General features: G+C 33.1%; 1 protein-coding gene across 4 annotated transcripts in view; it reads right to left on the reverse strand.

Annotated features, from left to right (window-relative positions):
* Nucleotides 1–684: 684 nt before the first annotated feature.
* The window catches only part of LOC143206690 (uncharacterized), a 173895-nt gene continuing 155332 nt past the window's right edge, over nt 685–19247 (reverse strand). The window contains exons 3-14 of one of the 4 annotated variants that reach the window (XM_076419346.1): nt 10789–11217; nt 10476–10722; nt 9892–10104; nt 9160–9444; nt 8736–9020; nt 8263–8653; nt 7903–8209; nt 7772–7842; nt 3259–3470; nt 3073–3203; nt 2844–3017; nt 685–1182 (exon numbers count right to left, since the gene is read on the reverse strand). In XM_076419346.1, the coding sequence (XP_076275461.1) occupies nt 1021–1182; nt 2844–3017; nt 3073–3203; nt 3259–3470; nt 7772–7842; nt 7903–8209; nt 8263–8653; nt 8736–9020; nt 9160–9444; nt 9892–10104; nt 10476–10722; nt 10789–11217 (2907 nt within the window). In that variant the 3' untranslated portion in view covers nt 685–1020. Of the gene's footprint in view, nt 1183–2843; nt 3018–3072; nt 3204–3258; nt 3471–7771; nt 7843–7902; nt 8210–8262; nt 8654–8735; nt 9021–9159; nt 9445–9864; nt 10105–10475; nt 10723–10788; nt 11218–19247 lie in introns of all 4 variants that reach the window. The other 3 variants (XM_076419348.1, XM_076419347.1, XM_076419345.1) reach the window with 3 other exon arrangements.

Below are 19247 nucleotides of genomic sequence, written 5' to 3' on the forward strand. Positions count from 1 at the left end.
CCAGATGTTGAGCACGGGCGGGGTGCCAGCAGCGCCAACTAGAACCCGATAACGAATAGCCGGCGGCAACCCCGAGACGTTTATCTGGGATGTATTTCGATTCATTCAGTGCTCAACCATCGTTTGGTTTAGACGTGCCACCATCGACTGCCCAAGCCTCGTCTCCAGATAACACCGCTGCCATCCGTTTTATCCTTTGTATTTTTCACATTTTTTATATAGCCAATAAATAACGGTCACATAATGTAAATACCACTGTTTCATTTTGTTTTACCTCCATTCACCGAGCCACATCATTTACTCTAAAGAACATAACATAAAGTAGATTATTAATTCTTGGTCTTAATACCGCAAAAATTTCATAAATAAATGTTTTAATTTATTCATTTTATTAAGTGAAAGCCTTTACGCATCGGTGTTAGTATTTGTATATTATTTTTTTTTTTTTATTTGGTATTCTAAGTTAAATTAATCAAATGATTGTTTTAAAAGGGTAAACATGACTACAATGAGGGGAATTCTTTAATAAAAATCTATTTTATTTTTTAGATTATTTGAATACCATTGTATTATAATATATACTATATTGTTTTCTTCTAGATATGTCCAAAACACCAGGAGAATGAATACAAATTACACAAGAATTCGTATTACAGGTAATAAATAAAATAATGCACTAAACAATTTACTTAAAAATACAATAAGATTTTTATTTCATTAAATTCGAATTTTCTGCACATTTATTATAAAATTTGACTAGGAAACGTATAAGAAACATTCCTTACGTCTAACATTGCTTTAAATATTTATAATTATTAGGTATATAACACGTAGGGGGACGAAACGAAATCGACTGAGACATCTCTAGCCTAACGAAAACACTTATTAATTCACCCTGTCACAGTTGAGCCTAATTCTGCGTGTGGTTCAGTCTCTTTTTAGTTTTGTGTTTGATTGGTCGTCATCATTTCGACGTATATTTTATTATTTTTCCATCGACGATTCACCGAGCGCTAACTTTTAAAAGTTCGTGTCGTAGTCCGGCCGTCTGCGGCCACTGTAACCGCTGTGCTGGCTGCTCGGGTTCGGATAGTATCCGTTGTAAACGTTCTGGTTCCATTCTGAACGCCAACTGTCGTACAAGTTGGACATGCTGTTGTCGTGAATGGATCCCTCGCTTCTCTGAAAGCAAAACAAATTGTTTAAGTTGAAATTTGATAAATGAATGGAAACTCATATTTTGTAATCGCGCTAATGCGTTGCGAGATAATTATTCTCTTTATACATTCATATTAATTAGTGAATTATTAATTTTAGTACTATCTTAATTTTACTGAAAAATATTTATATATACAATGGAATATCAGCTGAAAAGTATCCAATCTTTTTAATAAAATAATTCTTTTAGCAACTATAGCTTACTTATATATTTCTTTAGTTATATCTTTCTCTGAAACTAAATTAGAGAAAAAAAAATTTAACAAAAAAATTGAACCGACTTCAAAAAATATATAAGGAACTCACTAAAAAGTTAAAAATAATCAAACTTAGATTTGTAGCACAAAGAAAACACGTTTTAAAATAAAATATGTACATAATAATCGTTGTAGCGACTAAATAAAAATAAACAAAAGCCTTATTTAACTCCATCGTTACTTCCACGTTGCTTCCCTGCCTTGCACTTCCATTGCAGTTTCTTATCATTTATTACAACAATAATTCGCGAATGCTAAGCGGGATTTGCTTTTTGATAAGTATTAGAGAATATTTTAGTATTTTAGTGAGATTACATTATTAGTTTTGGGAATTTTTTCAGTTTTTTTTTGGGAGCTCTGTAGCACTACAGCGATTATGCACTGTGTGTGGCCGCCACTGTAATAATAGGAGTGCAGCGACCTTGAGGCATGTCGAATTTTACATCGTGGAATAACGGTCTTCAAAATACCCAGAAATATAATCCCAGATGTTGAACACGGGCGGGGTGCCAGCAGCGCCAACTAGAACCCGAGAACGAATAGCTGGCGGCAACCCCGAGACGTTTATCTGGGATGTTATTGAAGGGTATTTCGATTTATTCAGTGCTCAACCCTCTTTTGGTTTAGACGTGCCACCATCGACTGCCCAAGCCTCGTCTCCAGGTAACACTGCTACCATTCTTTTTATCATTTGTATTTTTCACATTTTTTATATTGCCAATAAATAACGGTCACATAATGTAAACACCACTGTTTCATTTCGTTTTACCTCCATTCACCGAGCCACTTACCCTAAAGGAGGAATAAAATAAATTTTTGAAAAAAAATCTGATTCAGAATAGTATATGTTAATAGTAATAGAATTTTAATAAATGATAAATAATTTCAAATTTGGCAACTTTAATATCAAATAGCGTTGAGTAAGGAGACTATGGAAAAAGGCCTCTTACAAAATTTAGAGAAAGCTCTATCTACATATAAATAAGTAAAGGTAATTCTCTTGCTTTTCCCGTGCTGGTGGCATATTGAATTTTATGGTGCCACTCTCTCCTGTCACATCTCCGGTAAAAAGATCCGGTCTTTCGCATCCAAAAATATTTTAGGTTAGTAGGATCGAATACATTAAATATATTTATCCTCTGGTACATTAAATAATGTTAAACCACTTCGAAACAAAATTGACCTAAGCTGACCTTCAACAAGTTTGGATTAAACTCTGAAAGCTTCATTAATTATTTAACTTTAATTTTTCATAATTCACATGCAAGAAAAAAATTGTAAATACAGCAACGTCGTTGTGCGCAGCAGTGGAGAATAATTTAATATGTAAGACTAATATATAAAAAAATTATGTAATATTTAATTTACCTTCTTGTGTAATTTGTTCTCGTATGCTTTATTATCCCATACGTCATCCATGTTATAGAAGTCGTCGGTTCCATAGTTATCATATCCACCCATGTGGCTTTTATTCAAGTCATTCAACATATCTTCAGTCAAGGGCATAGGCGTTTTCTTTGAATTCTTGTGTCGGTTCACCAACTGATAAACAATCAATTATCAAATTTGATATGAATTAAATCAATATTAATCTTACCACTGTAGCTCCGAAAATAATGACAAAGAGCAATGAGGCTAAACCTATAACGATTACAGCGATAGCCCATTGAGGCAATAGTACATTATCATCAAAATATCCAATAGCGGGTATTTCTCCCTTCGGTATCACTAAATAAGATAAACATGTTATTAAATGGTATTTAAAAAAAATCTGTTATCTTACCAACAAAATCAGTGTATTTGGTATCAACCTCAAATTGTCCCAAGGAGGCTTTGTTCGCCATATCACCGCTCTCATTTAAAGACTTTGGTTCCCTGTTCTTTGGACTGCTCTCCATCAGGGACTCATGGAACAGTCGTTTGATTTCCTGGGTGTCTATACGACGACCGACATCGTTTAATTCTACCAGATAATCTACTAACACACTGCCTTCACTGAAAATAAACAATAACAAGCATTATTATACAAAGATTTAGTTGTAACTTCGGGTGTAGCCCCGTCCTCCCTATCACTACATTTTAAATCAAATCAAATTGTTTTGGGATGTAGCAAAGAACCACTACGGTAGATATGTAGGACGAGAAAGATATACAGGCAAGAGCTACTTGGATATGTGGAAATTATTTTCTATAGTAACAGGTCAATTGAAAATTTCCTGGCCTGGCACATAGATGGCGCTACTAGAATTAAATCCATATGTTTTTTAGTTTGGCCTAACCATCAAAAGATGCGTGTATAAATTTGACAGCTGTCGGATCATTAATTTGTGAATTATATCATTTTGAATGAAGCAACTTTTGTTATTGTGAAAAAAATGGATTAAAAGGAATTTCGCGTGTTTATAAAATATTGCTTTTTGAAGGGAAAAAATATATTTGAAGCAAAAACTTGGTTTGATGCCAAGTTTCCGGACACTGCCCCAGGAAGATCAACCATCAAGGATTAGTATGCTAAGTTCAGACGTGGTGAAATGAGCACCGAAGGCGGTGAAGGCAGTGAACGCCCAAAAGAGGTTGTTACCGACGAAAACATTTAAAAATCCACAAAATGATTTTGAATGACCATAAATTGAAACTGAATAAAATAGCACACACTAAAGATATCAACTGAACGTGTACATCATATAATTTACGAGTATTTGGTTAAGAGTAATAAACCCGAGTTTTTGCGTCGATATGTGACAATGGAAGAAACATGGCTTCATCATTTCACTCCGTAGTGCAATCGACAGTCATCTGAGTGGACTGCACATGATGAACCCGCTCCAAAGCGTGGGAAAACACAACAGTCGCTGGCAAGTTTATGGCGTCTGTATTTTGGGATGCTCATGGAATAATTTTTATTGACTACCTTGAAAAAGAAGAACCATCAGCATAGACTATTACATAGCCTTATTGAACCGTTTGAAGGTCTAAATCGCTGAAAACGGCCGCATTTGAAGAAAAAAGAAAGTGTTGCTTCACAAAGGCAATGCACCGTGTCACTAGTCAGTGAAAACGATGGCAAGAATCCATGAATTGGGCTTAGAATTGCTTCCTCATCCACCGTATTCTCCAGATCTGGCCCACAGCGACTACTTCCTGTCCTCAGATCCCCAAAGAATGCTCATTGGGAAGAATTTTCCATCGAATGAAGAAGTGGTCGTCGAAACTAAGGCCCCCTTAATAAGTATCGTGAGACAGAGATTGAAATAAGTAATAACCGAATAAGGAAAATTTGAAAATTCTCGAAATCACACTTTCACTATCGAACTATCAGGGATGAGAAATAAATTGAATAATAAAAGCTGAATATAATAGGTTTTTCATTGATTTAGTTGTTTTATCCAAGCATATAATATTAAATAGTCGAAAACTTCATGGAAAAATTTAAGCTAACTAACGACAACTGGCAAAGAAAAAATTACTGATTAAATATCATCATACATAAACAGTTAAATACTCAAGCCCTAATCAGCCACCGAGTGAAAAATCATGTTAAATAGTTCGTTTAATTTCGTATATCGCCCTAGATATATTTTATAAGAGAATTTATACAAACAATTTGTCCTGTCAAATTAAGAAATAGATTTTCCAAAATGTAAGTTGCACTTAAGCTGTCAGTAAAATCTATAATATTTAGTATATTGTACCATTTATAACCTATTTATAAGATTTCTGACATAAAGTATAACCGCCTCAAATATTTTATATTGTTTTTCCAACTCGAGACATAATTTTTTGCTTTTATCTTTCGATATCTACGCAGCGAATATCGGGATAAATAACTACTTCTAAATCACTAGTGTTTTTTGTTGTTGTTTTCAAGTGACCGAACAATGAATAACGGTTAAGAATCGAGAGCTATAAAGTGGCAATTTATTGTTATTGTCGTAACATTAAGTTATTTTATTATTTTTATACATGGAATATGTTATTTCAGACATCTAGCAATCGTTTTCTTATTTTTATTTAAATAAATGAAAACAAAATAACATTAAATTATTTTTTAAAAATAATAATACTAGTTTAAAACATATCAGAGTTAATTCACATTCGAGTTGAATTATATTTTGACAAATTCTCATTTAATTTTAATGTTACTTGGACTCGTTCGTAGTGGGAATGAATTGTTCTAAACATGTGAATTAGCCATAGATAATAGATCAATATCGTTAGATGTAATTATGAAAAATGTAGTTATTTAAAAAAATATATTTATTTATCTTAATTTATCGAACCTTTATTAAACTGGATTTTTCGATAAGCGATTGTGTGTTTTACGCTGTGTGTAAGGTATTAACAAATTTTTTTATAATTTTTACTTGAGAACCCCATATATGTCATTATGTATGAAATATAACATCATTCAAATATCCGCCGTGTATCCTCATGATGATAGGGCTACAAATAATTTTTAATGACTTCAGCCATATAAATCCAGCTGGAACCCTTTGAACCTCTTAAATCATTCAGACAGTATGTCCATCATGTTCATGATGTACTACGTTACAGCCTCCAAGTGAACCTCGATATCATTCAATTTGGGTCAAAAACAAATCAGTTATCATTAATTTTTAGCATTTGCAGCATCAAATCGTAAGCTTTTGTAAATGTATTGTCTCTTGGGGAATCTAATGTGCTGGCGTCGTTTCATATAAAGTAACCTGGTGTGTTAGTATAACCATTCATAAAAAATGAAACTTTTAATTAGTATAATTAAATATGATTTTTGACCAAAATGGGACTCCTAGCCAATAATCATTTTGATAAGTTTTATCATTGTGTTTTATCACTTTGTACATTTGGTGAGATTTGTACAAGATTTGTGTTCTATTTGGAAATAATTTATGTTTGAATAAACATCCTACCTCTTTTTAACATTTTTAACATTTGCTTAAAATGTGCTGTTAAATCCCGTAGATGTCATCAAGCTTTGGTATCATTGACAGAATAATAAACAAGAGGTCAAACAGACAAATCAAACAGCTTATGACAGTATGGCCAACAACATTGATCATGAATCCATTGAAATTCAATTTGTGGTGCAAAATTTATTCCTTTGGCTGAAAAGTTAAATTAAATACATACATAGAGTATTTATATATAATATATATTATAAACTCGCCCCCAAAACGTTAATACACAAAATTATTACGCTCGAGTAAAAAGATCATGACAAAGAAACTCTAGAATGTCCTTGGGAAGTTTTAACTATTAATTAGAACTTGAAGTAGTTAAAATAATTGGGATATTGTGCTATATCACTGAGAAACCATGTTAGCGTTAAAATTGCCTAATTATTAAAACAATATGCCTATTAATAAACGTTTTAAAATAGTGTAACCACTTAAATTAGTGATTTAATCTACTATGATTAATATTGTTGTAATTCATTCTAGGTGCTGTGTGTTGAAAAGAGGATAACTAAACAGTCCCGTTTATTTATTTTTTATAGTAGTAATATATATTTAAAGTGATTATTGATATTCTGATTTGAAAGCAATTGTATCGGCTAATTTTAATTGATAGAAAGTATTTCGCTAAAGGTAATTTTTTGAAGTTTTATTGAAGTTTACAAAATGCGCTGATTGTCAGAAAGCATCACAACAGATGAGAGACAAAGAATTAAAAGTCCTGCAATACATGCTTTGGAAATAAATTACAGAAAATATGAAATAGTGTCTCACAGTAGTTACTGATGTTAATAAAATGATGATTTTATTATTTTTAGTCACTGATCAATAACATATATCAAAAATAGGGTTAGAATCAGCTTCTTAAACGAAAAGAGCAAAGAAATTACCATCCTTGAATTCTATCCAACTATAAGAAAGTATATATACAATATAACACAAGTTTGTTTTCTTTCGCAGGTTCTATTTATTCTCTAACAAGAGGCTATTTGTCTGATAGTACATTTAAAAATTTAGTGTTCATGAAAGAAAATTCTTCCTTTTTTGAATAATAGGCTGGGCTGTATTATTTATATTCGATTTACACAATCTCACACCTTACTCTTATACCAATATTTCTAGTTATATATGGGCATTATTTGCTGATACAGTTTTAATTCCTTAGTTATTATAGATTATACAAATTACTTTATGCAAAGTAAGTTCGTAAGGTTATCAAATATTTTTGACAAATCAGCGGTAATATTAAGTCAATTAAAGATTAATATATATAGGTACCACAAAAAATTGTATAGGATTCGTGCCACTATTGTTCATTGTTATTAAATAGACATAACTTACCTAAAACCATCAATTCTTATTTTTCTGTACCACTGCCTTAATACCGGTGAACTACTGTATATGTGTTCAAGCTAAAAAAATTAAATATTTGTTCATCGTTCTGCACGTAAGTAATTCAGTAATAAATATACCTCATTTTCGACGTCATTAGCCAATATCTGGTACTCTTTCGTATTTCTATCCAGCAGTTCGGGAGCCCATTTCGCACCACCCACCAATTTGATAGTACCAGCAAGATCGCACTCGCTAGAACATATACCAGGAGTTGTTGGCCTTGGTGTCGTAGTGGTGGTCGTTGTAGTGGTGGTTGTACTGGGTGTCGTAGATGATGTAGTGGTCGAAGTACTAGTCGATGCAGTTCTGGCGGCTTCTAGTAATTTTTCGATTGAAATTGGGGTTGTGGGAGGTGTAGGCCATCCGGTAAACTCAGTACTGGCTCTGAAATATCACTAAAGGTTATCAACAAAGTAAATGTTTTAAAATGACATTACCTGGAAGGCCATCCTTTCTGGATAGTCGGTAGTGTAGGCTTATTCACGTTATTGCTTGCTACTGGTTTAGACGTTGTCATTCTTGAAGTCTTCCTAGCACCACCTGGTCTACTTGGGAAGACAACCTTAAAACCACCAGCTGTTGTAGAAGCTGTTGTAGTAGATACTGCAGGAGAATCACTAGACTCCTCAGTTGGTTTAAAACCAGGGGGCAATAAATTAGCCGGAATATCCTGGTTAACTGAAGCGGCCTTATAGCCAGGTGGTAATAAATTGGCTGGTATATTTTGACTAACGTCTTCAGTTGATTTTGATGTTGATGCTTTATACCCTGGCGGTAGGAAAGCACTAATATCAACAGGCTGAGCATTTTGAAGAAGACTGTCTGGTCCTGAAATAAATAGTATAATAGTATTATTGTTTAACTAAAGTTTTTAATATTAAAATGTTTTTAAATAGAAAGAATAACATACCTTTTTTAGCAGTGGTTTCCGGTTTATTCTTATAACCAGGCGGTAAAAGTGCACTAATATCATCAACTGGTTTAGCTTTGGCCAATATGCCGGACGCTGGAGAACTGGTTGTTGTTTTATAGCTTGGAACTTTGAAACCTGGTGGTAGCAAAGCGCTAATATCATCAACTGGCTTAGCCTTTTCGAATAATGAACCGGATTCAGATTTAGGCGGCTTATAACCTGGTGGTAAAAGAGCACTAATGTCATCCACCGGCTTAGCTTTCTGCAGGATATTGGAAATTCCTAAAAATGGTCCAATATATCATTCAAATTTCTTGTTAACAATATTAATTTTGGTGTTAGAATTAATCTTAGAACAATACCCGTATTCCACTCAACAAGAAATATGTTAAAATATTTTGTCCACTCTATATAAACTTACCCGAAGATGGAGTTGAAGCGCTGGTTGGAGGAACTGCAGTTGTTTTGGGCGGCTTATATCCAGGGGGTAAAAAGGCTGCTAGATCATCTGGTTTTATGTTTGCAAATGGATCTTCGATTATCTCTGGCTTGGCAGTGGTGGTGGTAGTCGCTTTGTTTTGTTCGGACGATTTCAGTTTAGCGAAAATATCCTGCAACAGACCGGCGCTACCATCTGTAGCTCTGGGTTTATATCCAGGTGGCAATAGTGCCGAGATATCATCTTGCACAACTGCTTTGGGTGCTTCTAAAATAACAAATGTTCATCAGTAACACAAATATGAAATAATTTTTTTATATAGATAAACATTTATATAGATAACAACTTATTAATACTAACTTATGCTACTTAAAATCTGCACAATGTCTATATACAACACAATGTAGATATACATATAAGTATCAAGAATTATATTATGTTATTCCCCGAAAATATTAATATGTTATAGTTATTGCCTCCATTTAACTTTTAGTTATACTGCATAATTCAGTGTTTGATTAAGCGTATGGGGCCATCTCGTGGCAAAACATATTAGCTTTAATCGATTGAATATTTAATGGCTCCTAGACATACAGATACCTGTTCTCTATACATTTTGTAGTAGCGTAAATTAAATTTAGATGTATTTTCAGAATTTGTAAAATGTTCCTTTAAATATTGTAATACCTATAACTAACTGTTCTATCATTTTACCCTTTGGAGTGTTGGATTTTATTTGCTTAACAGGTGGTCGTTTAGGCTTCTGAGTAGATGGCCTATTGCCTGGCGAATATTTTCTAATATTGACTTGAGGATATGGTTTGGTACTGGTTGGTACTGTGGAAGAGGAAGTGACCTCCGAGGTCGTGCTAGATTTCTCGGGGGTATTTTCTTTAATTACTGCAATGTTGTCGTTTTTAAATCCACCTAAAAAAATATAAAAATAAAAATTCAAATCAATTAAAAAAATTGAAACCTCTGAAGACTGAATTAATCTAAAATATTTATGGCACAATTAAAACAAGAACACAATACTATTATGATAAATCAGATAATTATTTGAAAGCCTGTAAAGAGGTATCATTTTTGTGATGGAAATGGTGCTATCATATAGGAAAAAGACAGTGCTAATGATGAATGACCTCGAAAAATAATAATATACAAAATGTTTGGTAACAGATCTTCAAATTTAGTAAAAATCCTCAAAAATTAATTGATCGTAATTTTCTTTAAATGCTATGAGAATGCTAAAAATACTGAGTTCTAAAAATGTAACCAATAATCATGCTTCAAATTACCTGTCAATAATCCGCTGGATAAATCTGATTGTACCCTGTCCAGCTTATCTATAAGACTTTCTGTTGATGTTCTCATTTTTGTGGATAATTCTGGTAGCGTAGAAAGCACTTCTTCGTCTTCTTTGGATGTTGTCTTGCTGTTATTGGTTGTTTCGTCCGGTTCATTCAAAAGTTTTATACGTTCGTCTTGTTCAACAACAGGGAACGGTAAGTATCTAGCCCCAGAAACACTTCTACTGGTTTGAACCTGTCCAAAATCCAGACCATTAATTTTTATATCGATATGATTATAGCAAGATGGAAAATTACTTACAGAAGCCACAACTATCCAAGATTCCGTTGAATTATCGTCTGATGCACTTTGTTTGGCTAAAGCCTCAGTCGGAGACAGCAGACCTTCAACAGGTGTAACTGGAGCGATAACCGTATTATTAACAATCGTCTTGCTGGTAACCACGGAAACAACTAATTCGGGAAAATCATTCTTCTTGGGAGCTTGGGGTGGTTTGTTATTTCCTACGCGTACTCCTACCGAGGAAGACATCGATATAGTCATAGGGATTTGTGTAATAATGTTGCTGGTGTCGGGTATTTGACTAGTGGTATCCATGGATGAGGTATCGACGAACTGACTGAAGTTTGAATCTTTCATCATTTTAACTGGTTTGGTGGTTAACACTTCAAAGCTTTTGGTGGACATTGGAGCAGTGGTAGTTTCTTCTTCAGCGTCCTGTTGATATTCCTGCGAAAATGAATAAATGTTTAAATAAAAAAGTCATCATTTTTCCGTTTGGTTTTAACCTTTTTTTATAAGCTTTACATCATGATTTTTTTAAAATATTTAGTTGACTTTATAAGAAAAACATGTTTTTTAAAAATTATTTATGTGATTTTTTTTCAATTAAAAGTACGTCTATTAAAATCGTTATTTAATTAAAATTTGTTTATAGTTTCATGTTTCTAAATTAACTAATCAGCAATTTCTAATTGTTCCTTTGTTATTTGAAGCTTCCATTGTTAAACAACAGTAAATTTTAATTATCGAAAATCGAAGTATCCAAATTGCTATTAAGCAAATATTACGACAAATTGATAAATTTCGAGCACTGAAATTACAGTGAAGGCCTGGAAAAGTATATAAAATTAGGTAGTCGTTGTAAAAATTGAAAAAGGTAATATAGCTTTGATTTATTAATAGATTTTGTCTTGTAATATACTAATTTAAAATATTAGATTAAAAAAATTGTGATGTTATTGATTTATTTTATATTCCATTGATTTAAGACGAAATTGATATATTTGTATCTTATTTCGAATCTGATTTTATATTAGTATTCAATCGAGAGTATATCAAGCTACAACTACTGAGAATATAAAAGCCTAGGTAATTAAAATAAATCTTCTTTGTTTTCGTATCCCTTTGCTTATAACGTTAACACTAAACTGTATCCTTGGGCCTTCTATACAATAAGAAATTACATGTTCATACGAAGGCTTCCAAATAAACCCATAACATCGTAATTCACTCGAATCCTATTTACTCAAGTCATAGATGAAAGTACCTGACCATTTATTTGCATATCATTTGCATAACGTTTACATTGATGGTTCCAAGAAACATGACCATGTAGGTGGCTCTTTCACATGTTTAGTACTAAATACCACTTTACATTCAACATTGTTCCTAAAATAACCCTTCTTCTTCTTTCTCTTGTCTTTTCGAGAATTACTCATCATAAAAATAAAATGGGTTGCCTCAGAGTCTATGAGCTTATTATAATCTAGATTATTGTCGTCCTCATTAAGCATTGATCTCTGTGACACAGAACAAATATATATTAGTTCAAATATCGGTAAATTGATACCTCTTATGTGGCTGCTACCACCCACTGGGCTGATTGGCCATGAAGTGGCTGATTATTTGGCTAAGAATAAAAATTTCACAATCATTGGAGAGATATATCTTTTGGAGCACATACTTAAAACTATGCATTCCAGATCTCTTTAAACAGTTCGATCAGCTAAACTGGGACCTTATGGTCGAAAATATACCGCGGGAGTTACTAACAAATGTTAGCAATCGGAAACTTTGCGCGCTCAATCGAATGAGAAATGGCCTTGGCAAGATAAAATTGACTCGTAGCATTTCAAATGAGCCACCCTTCCCCTATTTGTGAAGAGTGAGACCCGTTATTGACTGTCGTGCACTTTTTAATCGAGTGAAAATAGTATAATTTTTAGATATAATTTGTAGTTACTTCCGTAATTTGAGACTTTATTTTACATATAAATTGTAAATAAACATGTAATGAAATCTTTTTTGATGTTCAATAAATTAATAGTTTAATACCAAGACATTGCTTAACTCTTGCTAATTTATGTATGCTGACTTATATAGAGTCCTATAAAATATTTCAGAAGGTTTACTTATCATTCGCAGATTGGAGGGACTGAAATCTTGGGAGTTTGTATAATAATGGGAGGGTAATAGATGCTTCAACTGCAACGTCATCATTGGATGAATTGTAGTGGATGTATGTAAGGAAATAACTAATACATACTTTTAAGATTGTATATGTAAAATAAGCTATTTTTACATATAAGTAGGCAAATTCCATCAGTAATCCCACAACAATTACACATTTATCAAATTTATTGGAAATCCGAAACGGAGTTCGACAGGAAGACGTCATCTCTTCACTATTTTTTAATATAGTAGCGAATTATGTTAAACGTTATTAAAAATGATATGGAGTTCTATCGAACCCTAAAGTTTGTAGTGTCATATTTGATCAGATCTAATGCTCGCCGATAATAAGGTGTTAAGGGATAACGTGTTGAGGCTTCTAGCATTCTTCATGATTTAGTTCGCATTGCTGAACCATATATAGATGGTACGCGCGGACAAAAGAAAATAATAGAAAATATTATAGTGAAGACTAACATTTGTCTTTTTGGAACGTTCATCTTGCCAATACTTCTGTATGGGACTTGGACACTGTACTGTATGTGTAAAATTAGGCAAATTATATTCCATCAGTGGGTAGTGAAGAAACGCCACAATAGCCTTGATTAATTCATTTGCTTGTCTATTAACAAACATATCCGTCCAACAAAATAGTGAACTCACGTCATCTAAATGTATGATGTCAAATGCACCGCAATGTTGTCGCATCAACTTTTTGTTTTAGTTCTTTTTGGCTTTGGCATGTAACAAAATTTTAATCTAAACAACATAATGGATTAGAAATAATGTTACCAAACTCGTTCCTGTTCGAAATCATCTTTATTGAAAACACAATGTGTTTGCTGACTTTAAATATATAATGGCTTCATATACAATTATCAATCAGAGTAATAATAAGCAACGATATGAAATTTATCAAAAGAAGCACCGGTTTATAAACTGTAAATATTATTACTAATGGTTTGAAGAATTTTGTAGTCTTTTGGTAACCAGGCGACTTTGTAGGCTGATTCGGTTACGTGTTTGAACGTATCAAATGTTGCTTTTTCTTAACTAGAATAAAATGAGAAGGAAAATATTTTTTGAATTTTAAAACCAATTTATAAATTGCTATTAGTAATACATTCGACATGGTTGTTATGAGTTTACTGTTATTTTGAATATACTATATACGGATTTAACAAACAAAAACTAGATTGCCTGTCAGTTGTTTCTAGAGTAATTTCGCATGCCAACATCGCAAAATACTCGAGCATGATATTGGACGCCAAGGTCAAGTGGAAAGAGAAACGAGAAAGAAACAAGCACAAACGAGCAAGAAACAAACATTACTATACAAGCGAATCTTGAAGTCTGCCTAGGGTGTACAATTATTTTTGGTTGCACAAAGATACCTGATATTTACATGATCCAAGTTATCCGCAGCAATATTAACGTCTCATAGTATATTATAAAAGCGAATAACATTAAAAACAAAACAGTAAAATTGCGTGATCACATAAACGTCGAAGTACTATGACTGCTCGACAACAGTGGGCTTATACGAAATTTGTAGAAACAAAAACCCTTTGAACTAATAGGCCTGGCGCAAAATGGGACGCAGTTTGGTGAGGTGAGGACACGACAAGTGTACATAGGATAAACTTACTAGACGCCGAAACCGCGCAAATGCGATTGCAATTCTTGTTTCGCATTAAAATGTACGCCGTAATAGGCTTGGTAGTAGGCTCAGATGGCTATTAAAAACTAACTGAGAAGTGGTATCTAAAAAGAAGAAAGAGTCAGGCATAATTTACTTTAAAGAATTTAGTGAAGAATTTTGACTGAGGTAACTCAGGCTGCGTCTCATTTTGCGACTGACCATACGGTTGTGGGTGAAACCAGTGCAGCATTTTAAAACTGTGCAGTATGATCAAGTGGGAGTACATCAATCATTAATCGTTAATTAACTTTAGGTCTTAGAACTGGACTAAAAACAATATGAAGTAAAAATTCAGTACTTGTATGTAATAAGTAGATGTAATATATAGTCTGTTCAAAGTTATTTTGTACATACGTTATTTAAATCGGTGACATAAAAACGTGGCAACTTTGCTCTGAGTTTTAGTTCAATTTGGATTTGACATACAATAAAATTCTAATCTAAATAAAATAATTGAAATTTTTTTATCATCATATTAACATTATAGTACATCTAAAAACTACAGTTAATTATAATGCCACAATAGCCTATAGGTTAGAGTTACAACCTCTTGTTGGTGGTCTTGTGGTCAACTATTGCTTTCAAGAATTGTGCATACGTCTGAAAACCGGACGACTTTGACAGGCTCATTCGTTTACGTGTTCGCACTAATCAAACAGCATTGTGTCTCTTTTTAACTATAATAAAATGAGAAGGAAAATATTGTATGATTGAATTTACAAATTGCGGCAGGCAATACATTAAACATCTTGATGACGTATGTACAAAAAAACATTGAATATACTATATGTGCCCCGTTTTACTCTTTACAATTTAAAAAATATCTATATGGATTTTAATTATGGTATATATCATATTGGTACACGAATATACTCTATAGATAATTTTAAGGCAATCAATTAAATAACTTCCTTTCTTTAATCTCTTACTTTTACCCATAAACTCCATAAATTTCGTTCTAGAAAAAAAAAAACGTAATCGGTTGATTTTTCGTTAAAACACACAACGAGCAGGTCTTGTATTACAAGTATCGAACATATTCCGAGCTTGATTTTATTTCAACATGAAATTCATTTTGCGGAATCTATTTTTTCGCGGAACGTAATATATTTCGAACAACCCTCTCAACTTTGTTTCAGAAGGAGGGTTTTCATTCTTTTTGTCCAATTTTCGATCGCATATTCGGAAAATTGACTTTCGTTTTCATCGTGTCGTAACCCCGACGCTCTTTTCAAACATCCAATATATCCATAATGGCTGAATTATCTCGATGTCGGTTTACGGGTTTTTTGGCGTTCCGTATTAGGTGTCAAATGACGATGTGACGGTTATTTTAAAAGTAATAAACATGTCTAACAATATTACCTACGGAAATCTTATTAAGAATTCTTAATGTTTTCGTGACCTAATACGGCGAGAGACGCATTAGGAGGGAGTTTAATTTACGCCCTGGGTTTTATCGAGTGTTTCGGCTCTTAGGGGAGCTTCCATTTTCATTTTGCTACCTGTGTGATGGGAGTGGGGTTCACTTGACATGAAGCCACTTCAAAAACATTCTGTTAACGTCAAAGACCAAAACAATGAATATACGAGGGTGGTCTCTGTGGTCATAAACATTTTGGAATATGATACAATCATGAAAAAATTATGAGATTTTTTAAATAAAATGCTAACGGGATATTTATTTTATCTCCCTTTCTCACTTTATTTTACATATCTCTTTTAAAGTATAGGAAACGGACAAAATAATACAAACACCATTTAATATACTCATGTTCTTGCATGTTGGCAACACTGCATCTTTGTAAATAAGGCGACGCGTATATATTGTTCAGATTATGTTTAAGATTTTTAGGTTATATTCCAGCTTATTATATACTTTGTTCTGCGATGGTTTAAGTAATCATCCGGTGAAATGTGTGATCTTTTAGACTTTTTCTTTTCAACGTATCACGAGTAATGATAGTCATTGTAAAAACCGCATAGATGAGAATTGGTAAAACATCGTTGATCAAGAGAAATAGGGAACAAACAAAGAGGGTTGTTGGTAGACAATATATAATAAAAGAACTGTTTCAAAAGTAACGGCAGATCGCTTAAGCAATAATGTTTCGACAGAAACAATCAAGTATGACTTTCATAAACCTAACATTCATGCGCTGAGGTTGCGAAACCCTTTAAAATGAAATCCAAAGTGAAACATCATTTTTACTATCGAAACGTTTTCTGTTTGCTTGGTGCTTTTCTTATCTCATATTATTATTACATTATAATTTCGTGTAACTAAAAATTAAACAATTTTCTTAAATATAAATAAATGTAATTACATCGTAACATGCACTAGTTAGATTGTTCTAACATCACCATCTTTAGAATTGAATAACCTCAGAGAACAATTTAGAAACCAATTCAAAAGACATCACAAAACAAATGACATGCCCTAGGCGAATATCGTATTAGCAGGAAGACGGCGTCGTTGATCATTACGCCTCTAATACTTACTATTCAAAGGTAAATTACCAATAGTGAAATACATGAATCTTGAAATAAAACACACGATAAAAGGCTTTATAACCGCTCGAAAGTTAATCGAATCTACGTTGTAAATTGATACAATGGAACAATATTTTTTTGAGGTAAGTGATGTTAATGTCTGGTTGAAACCAGATCTAATCGGCCACTGATGTTCTCATCTCTAGCTGAAACAATTTAATTTTCCAAGGGATAATGAAACCAAAATTAAGTTTTTTCAATTAGACGGGCTCGATTTTAACAGACTGTGAGAGGCATGTTGTTTATTATTTAGTCACTGATGTCAAAATGTGTGAACCTTCTTCATCATCACCTTCTGTCTTTGGGAACATGATGTTCCTAAATTTTCGTATATGGAACGATACCAATCCCCCCCCCCAAGTTCATCAAGTGGTTATATATGTAACAATTTGCTCTTTGCTGAGGATATCTGATCTATGAGATGTATGATCGTATTGAGTGCTATAAAATGACAATAAATGATTTTTATTGGCCCAAGTTCAACGGTATGACCATGTACCATATGGACATGAACAGTAGATGGTTTAAACCAGGTTTTAACAGAATAGTGTTATGCACCATACAGTGCACGCCATAATTTACATTGTCCCTTAACAATCCAAATCACTGTTATGTTTAGCGAATGTGATGTATGCTATTTTACCTGAACCCTCATTATTCGGGGGTTCAGGTGCACTCAACAACGAGCCGATGAAACATCATTTTTACTCAGGACATGTTTTTTGTTTGCTCGCTGCTTTTCTTATCTTATATTTTTATAAAATTATAATTTCCGTAAACTAAAATTTAAACAATTTTCTTAAATATAAATAAATGTAATTACTTTGCAACATGCATTGGCTAAATTGTTCTAACATCACCATCTTTAGAATAAAATAACCAGAGAACAATTTAGAAATCAATTCAAAAGACATCACAAAACAAATGGCATGCCCTGGCCGAATATCACATTAGCAGGAAGACGGCCTCGTAGCCTTGATCATTGCACCTCTAGTACTTACTATTCAAAAGTAAATTACCAATAGTGAAATACATGAATCTTGAAATAAAACACACGATAAAAGGCTTTATAACCGCTCGAAAGTTAATCGAATCTACCTTGTAAACAGATACAATGGAACAATATTTTTTGAGATAAGTGATATAAATATCTGGTTGAAACCAGATCTAATCGGCCACTGATGTTCTCATCTCTGGCTGAAACAATTTAATTTTCAAAGGGATAATGAAACCAAAATTTCTATTCCCCGGCCAGCTATTTTGGGAAACTGATGGAAACATAAATCTCTCTCGTTTTCATTGTGTATTGTTTGCAGATATTTTAGGCGTATTACGAGGAATCGCCCCGATCTCATTGATATGGAATTTAACGATTTCTATGGCCCAAATAGTAATCCCGCTTTTAAGTCTATTATGTCAGGGTATTCTGCTCATGAATAAAGATATTTCGGATTTATTTCCTTTGAGTGAAACCGAAGATGCCCTTAAACGAAGCACAGTTCGCGATTTCGCAAAAGAGTCGGTTAGTTAGTCGTATAACTTTATGACAGTACCAGATATATCAGCCTGGTTTATGATGTTGCATTTTAGCTTATTTGGAGTTTATCCGTAATTTTCTATATATGGACGGGCCTTTCTGATGTCCCGGGAGAGATTTATTGCGGCTAATGCGTGTTCTATAAACTATTTTGTTTTATTGGTTTTGCTATATTCCTTTATAACAAGTTCTTGTTAAAGTGTATATTTTTCTATATGATACAAATAAAGTTACGTTACACACACCATTAAAAGCACCTTCAATGCGCCAAAAAGCTCGTCAGGATTTTTTTTAATATACGCGCCGGTCACATGTTGCTAAATGTTGCAAATATAAACTATTTATATAAACAATTTATATCACGGATTATTATTCTTCTTGAAAATAACCAGTGACACATGGGTATGAATTTGAACTGATCTCATTGATCGAACAGAATCTCTTTTCTCAGTTCAGTTTTATAATTGTCTGTATGTTTCAGGTGTAAACTTTATATGAATCGACGCAATTATT

This window comes from Rhynchophorus ferrugineus, unplaced genomic scaffold, assembly GCF_030347505.1.
Source record: "Rhynchophorus ferrugineus isolate W39M unplaced genomic scaffold, kcgeb_rfMv2 rfM1, whole genome shotgun sequence".
Lineage (NCBI taxonomy): Eukaryota > Metazoa > Arthropoda > Insecta > Coleoptera > Curculionidae > Rhynchophorus > Rhynchophorus ferrugineus.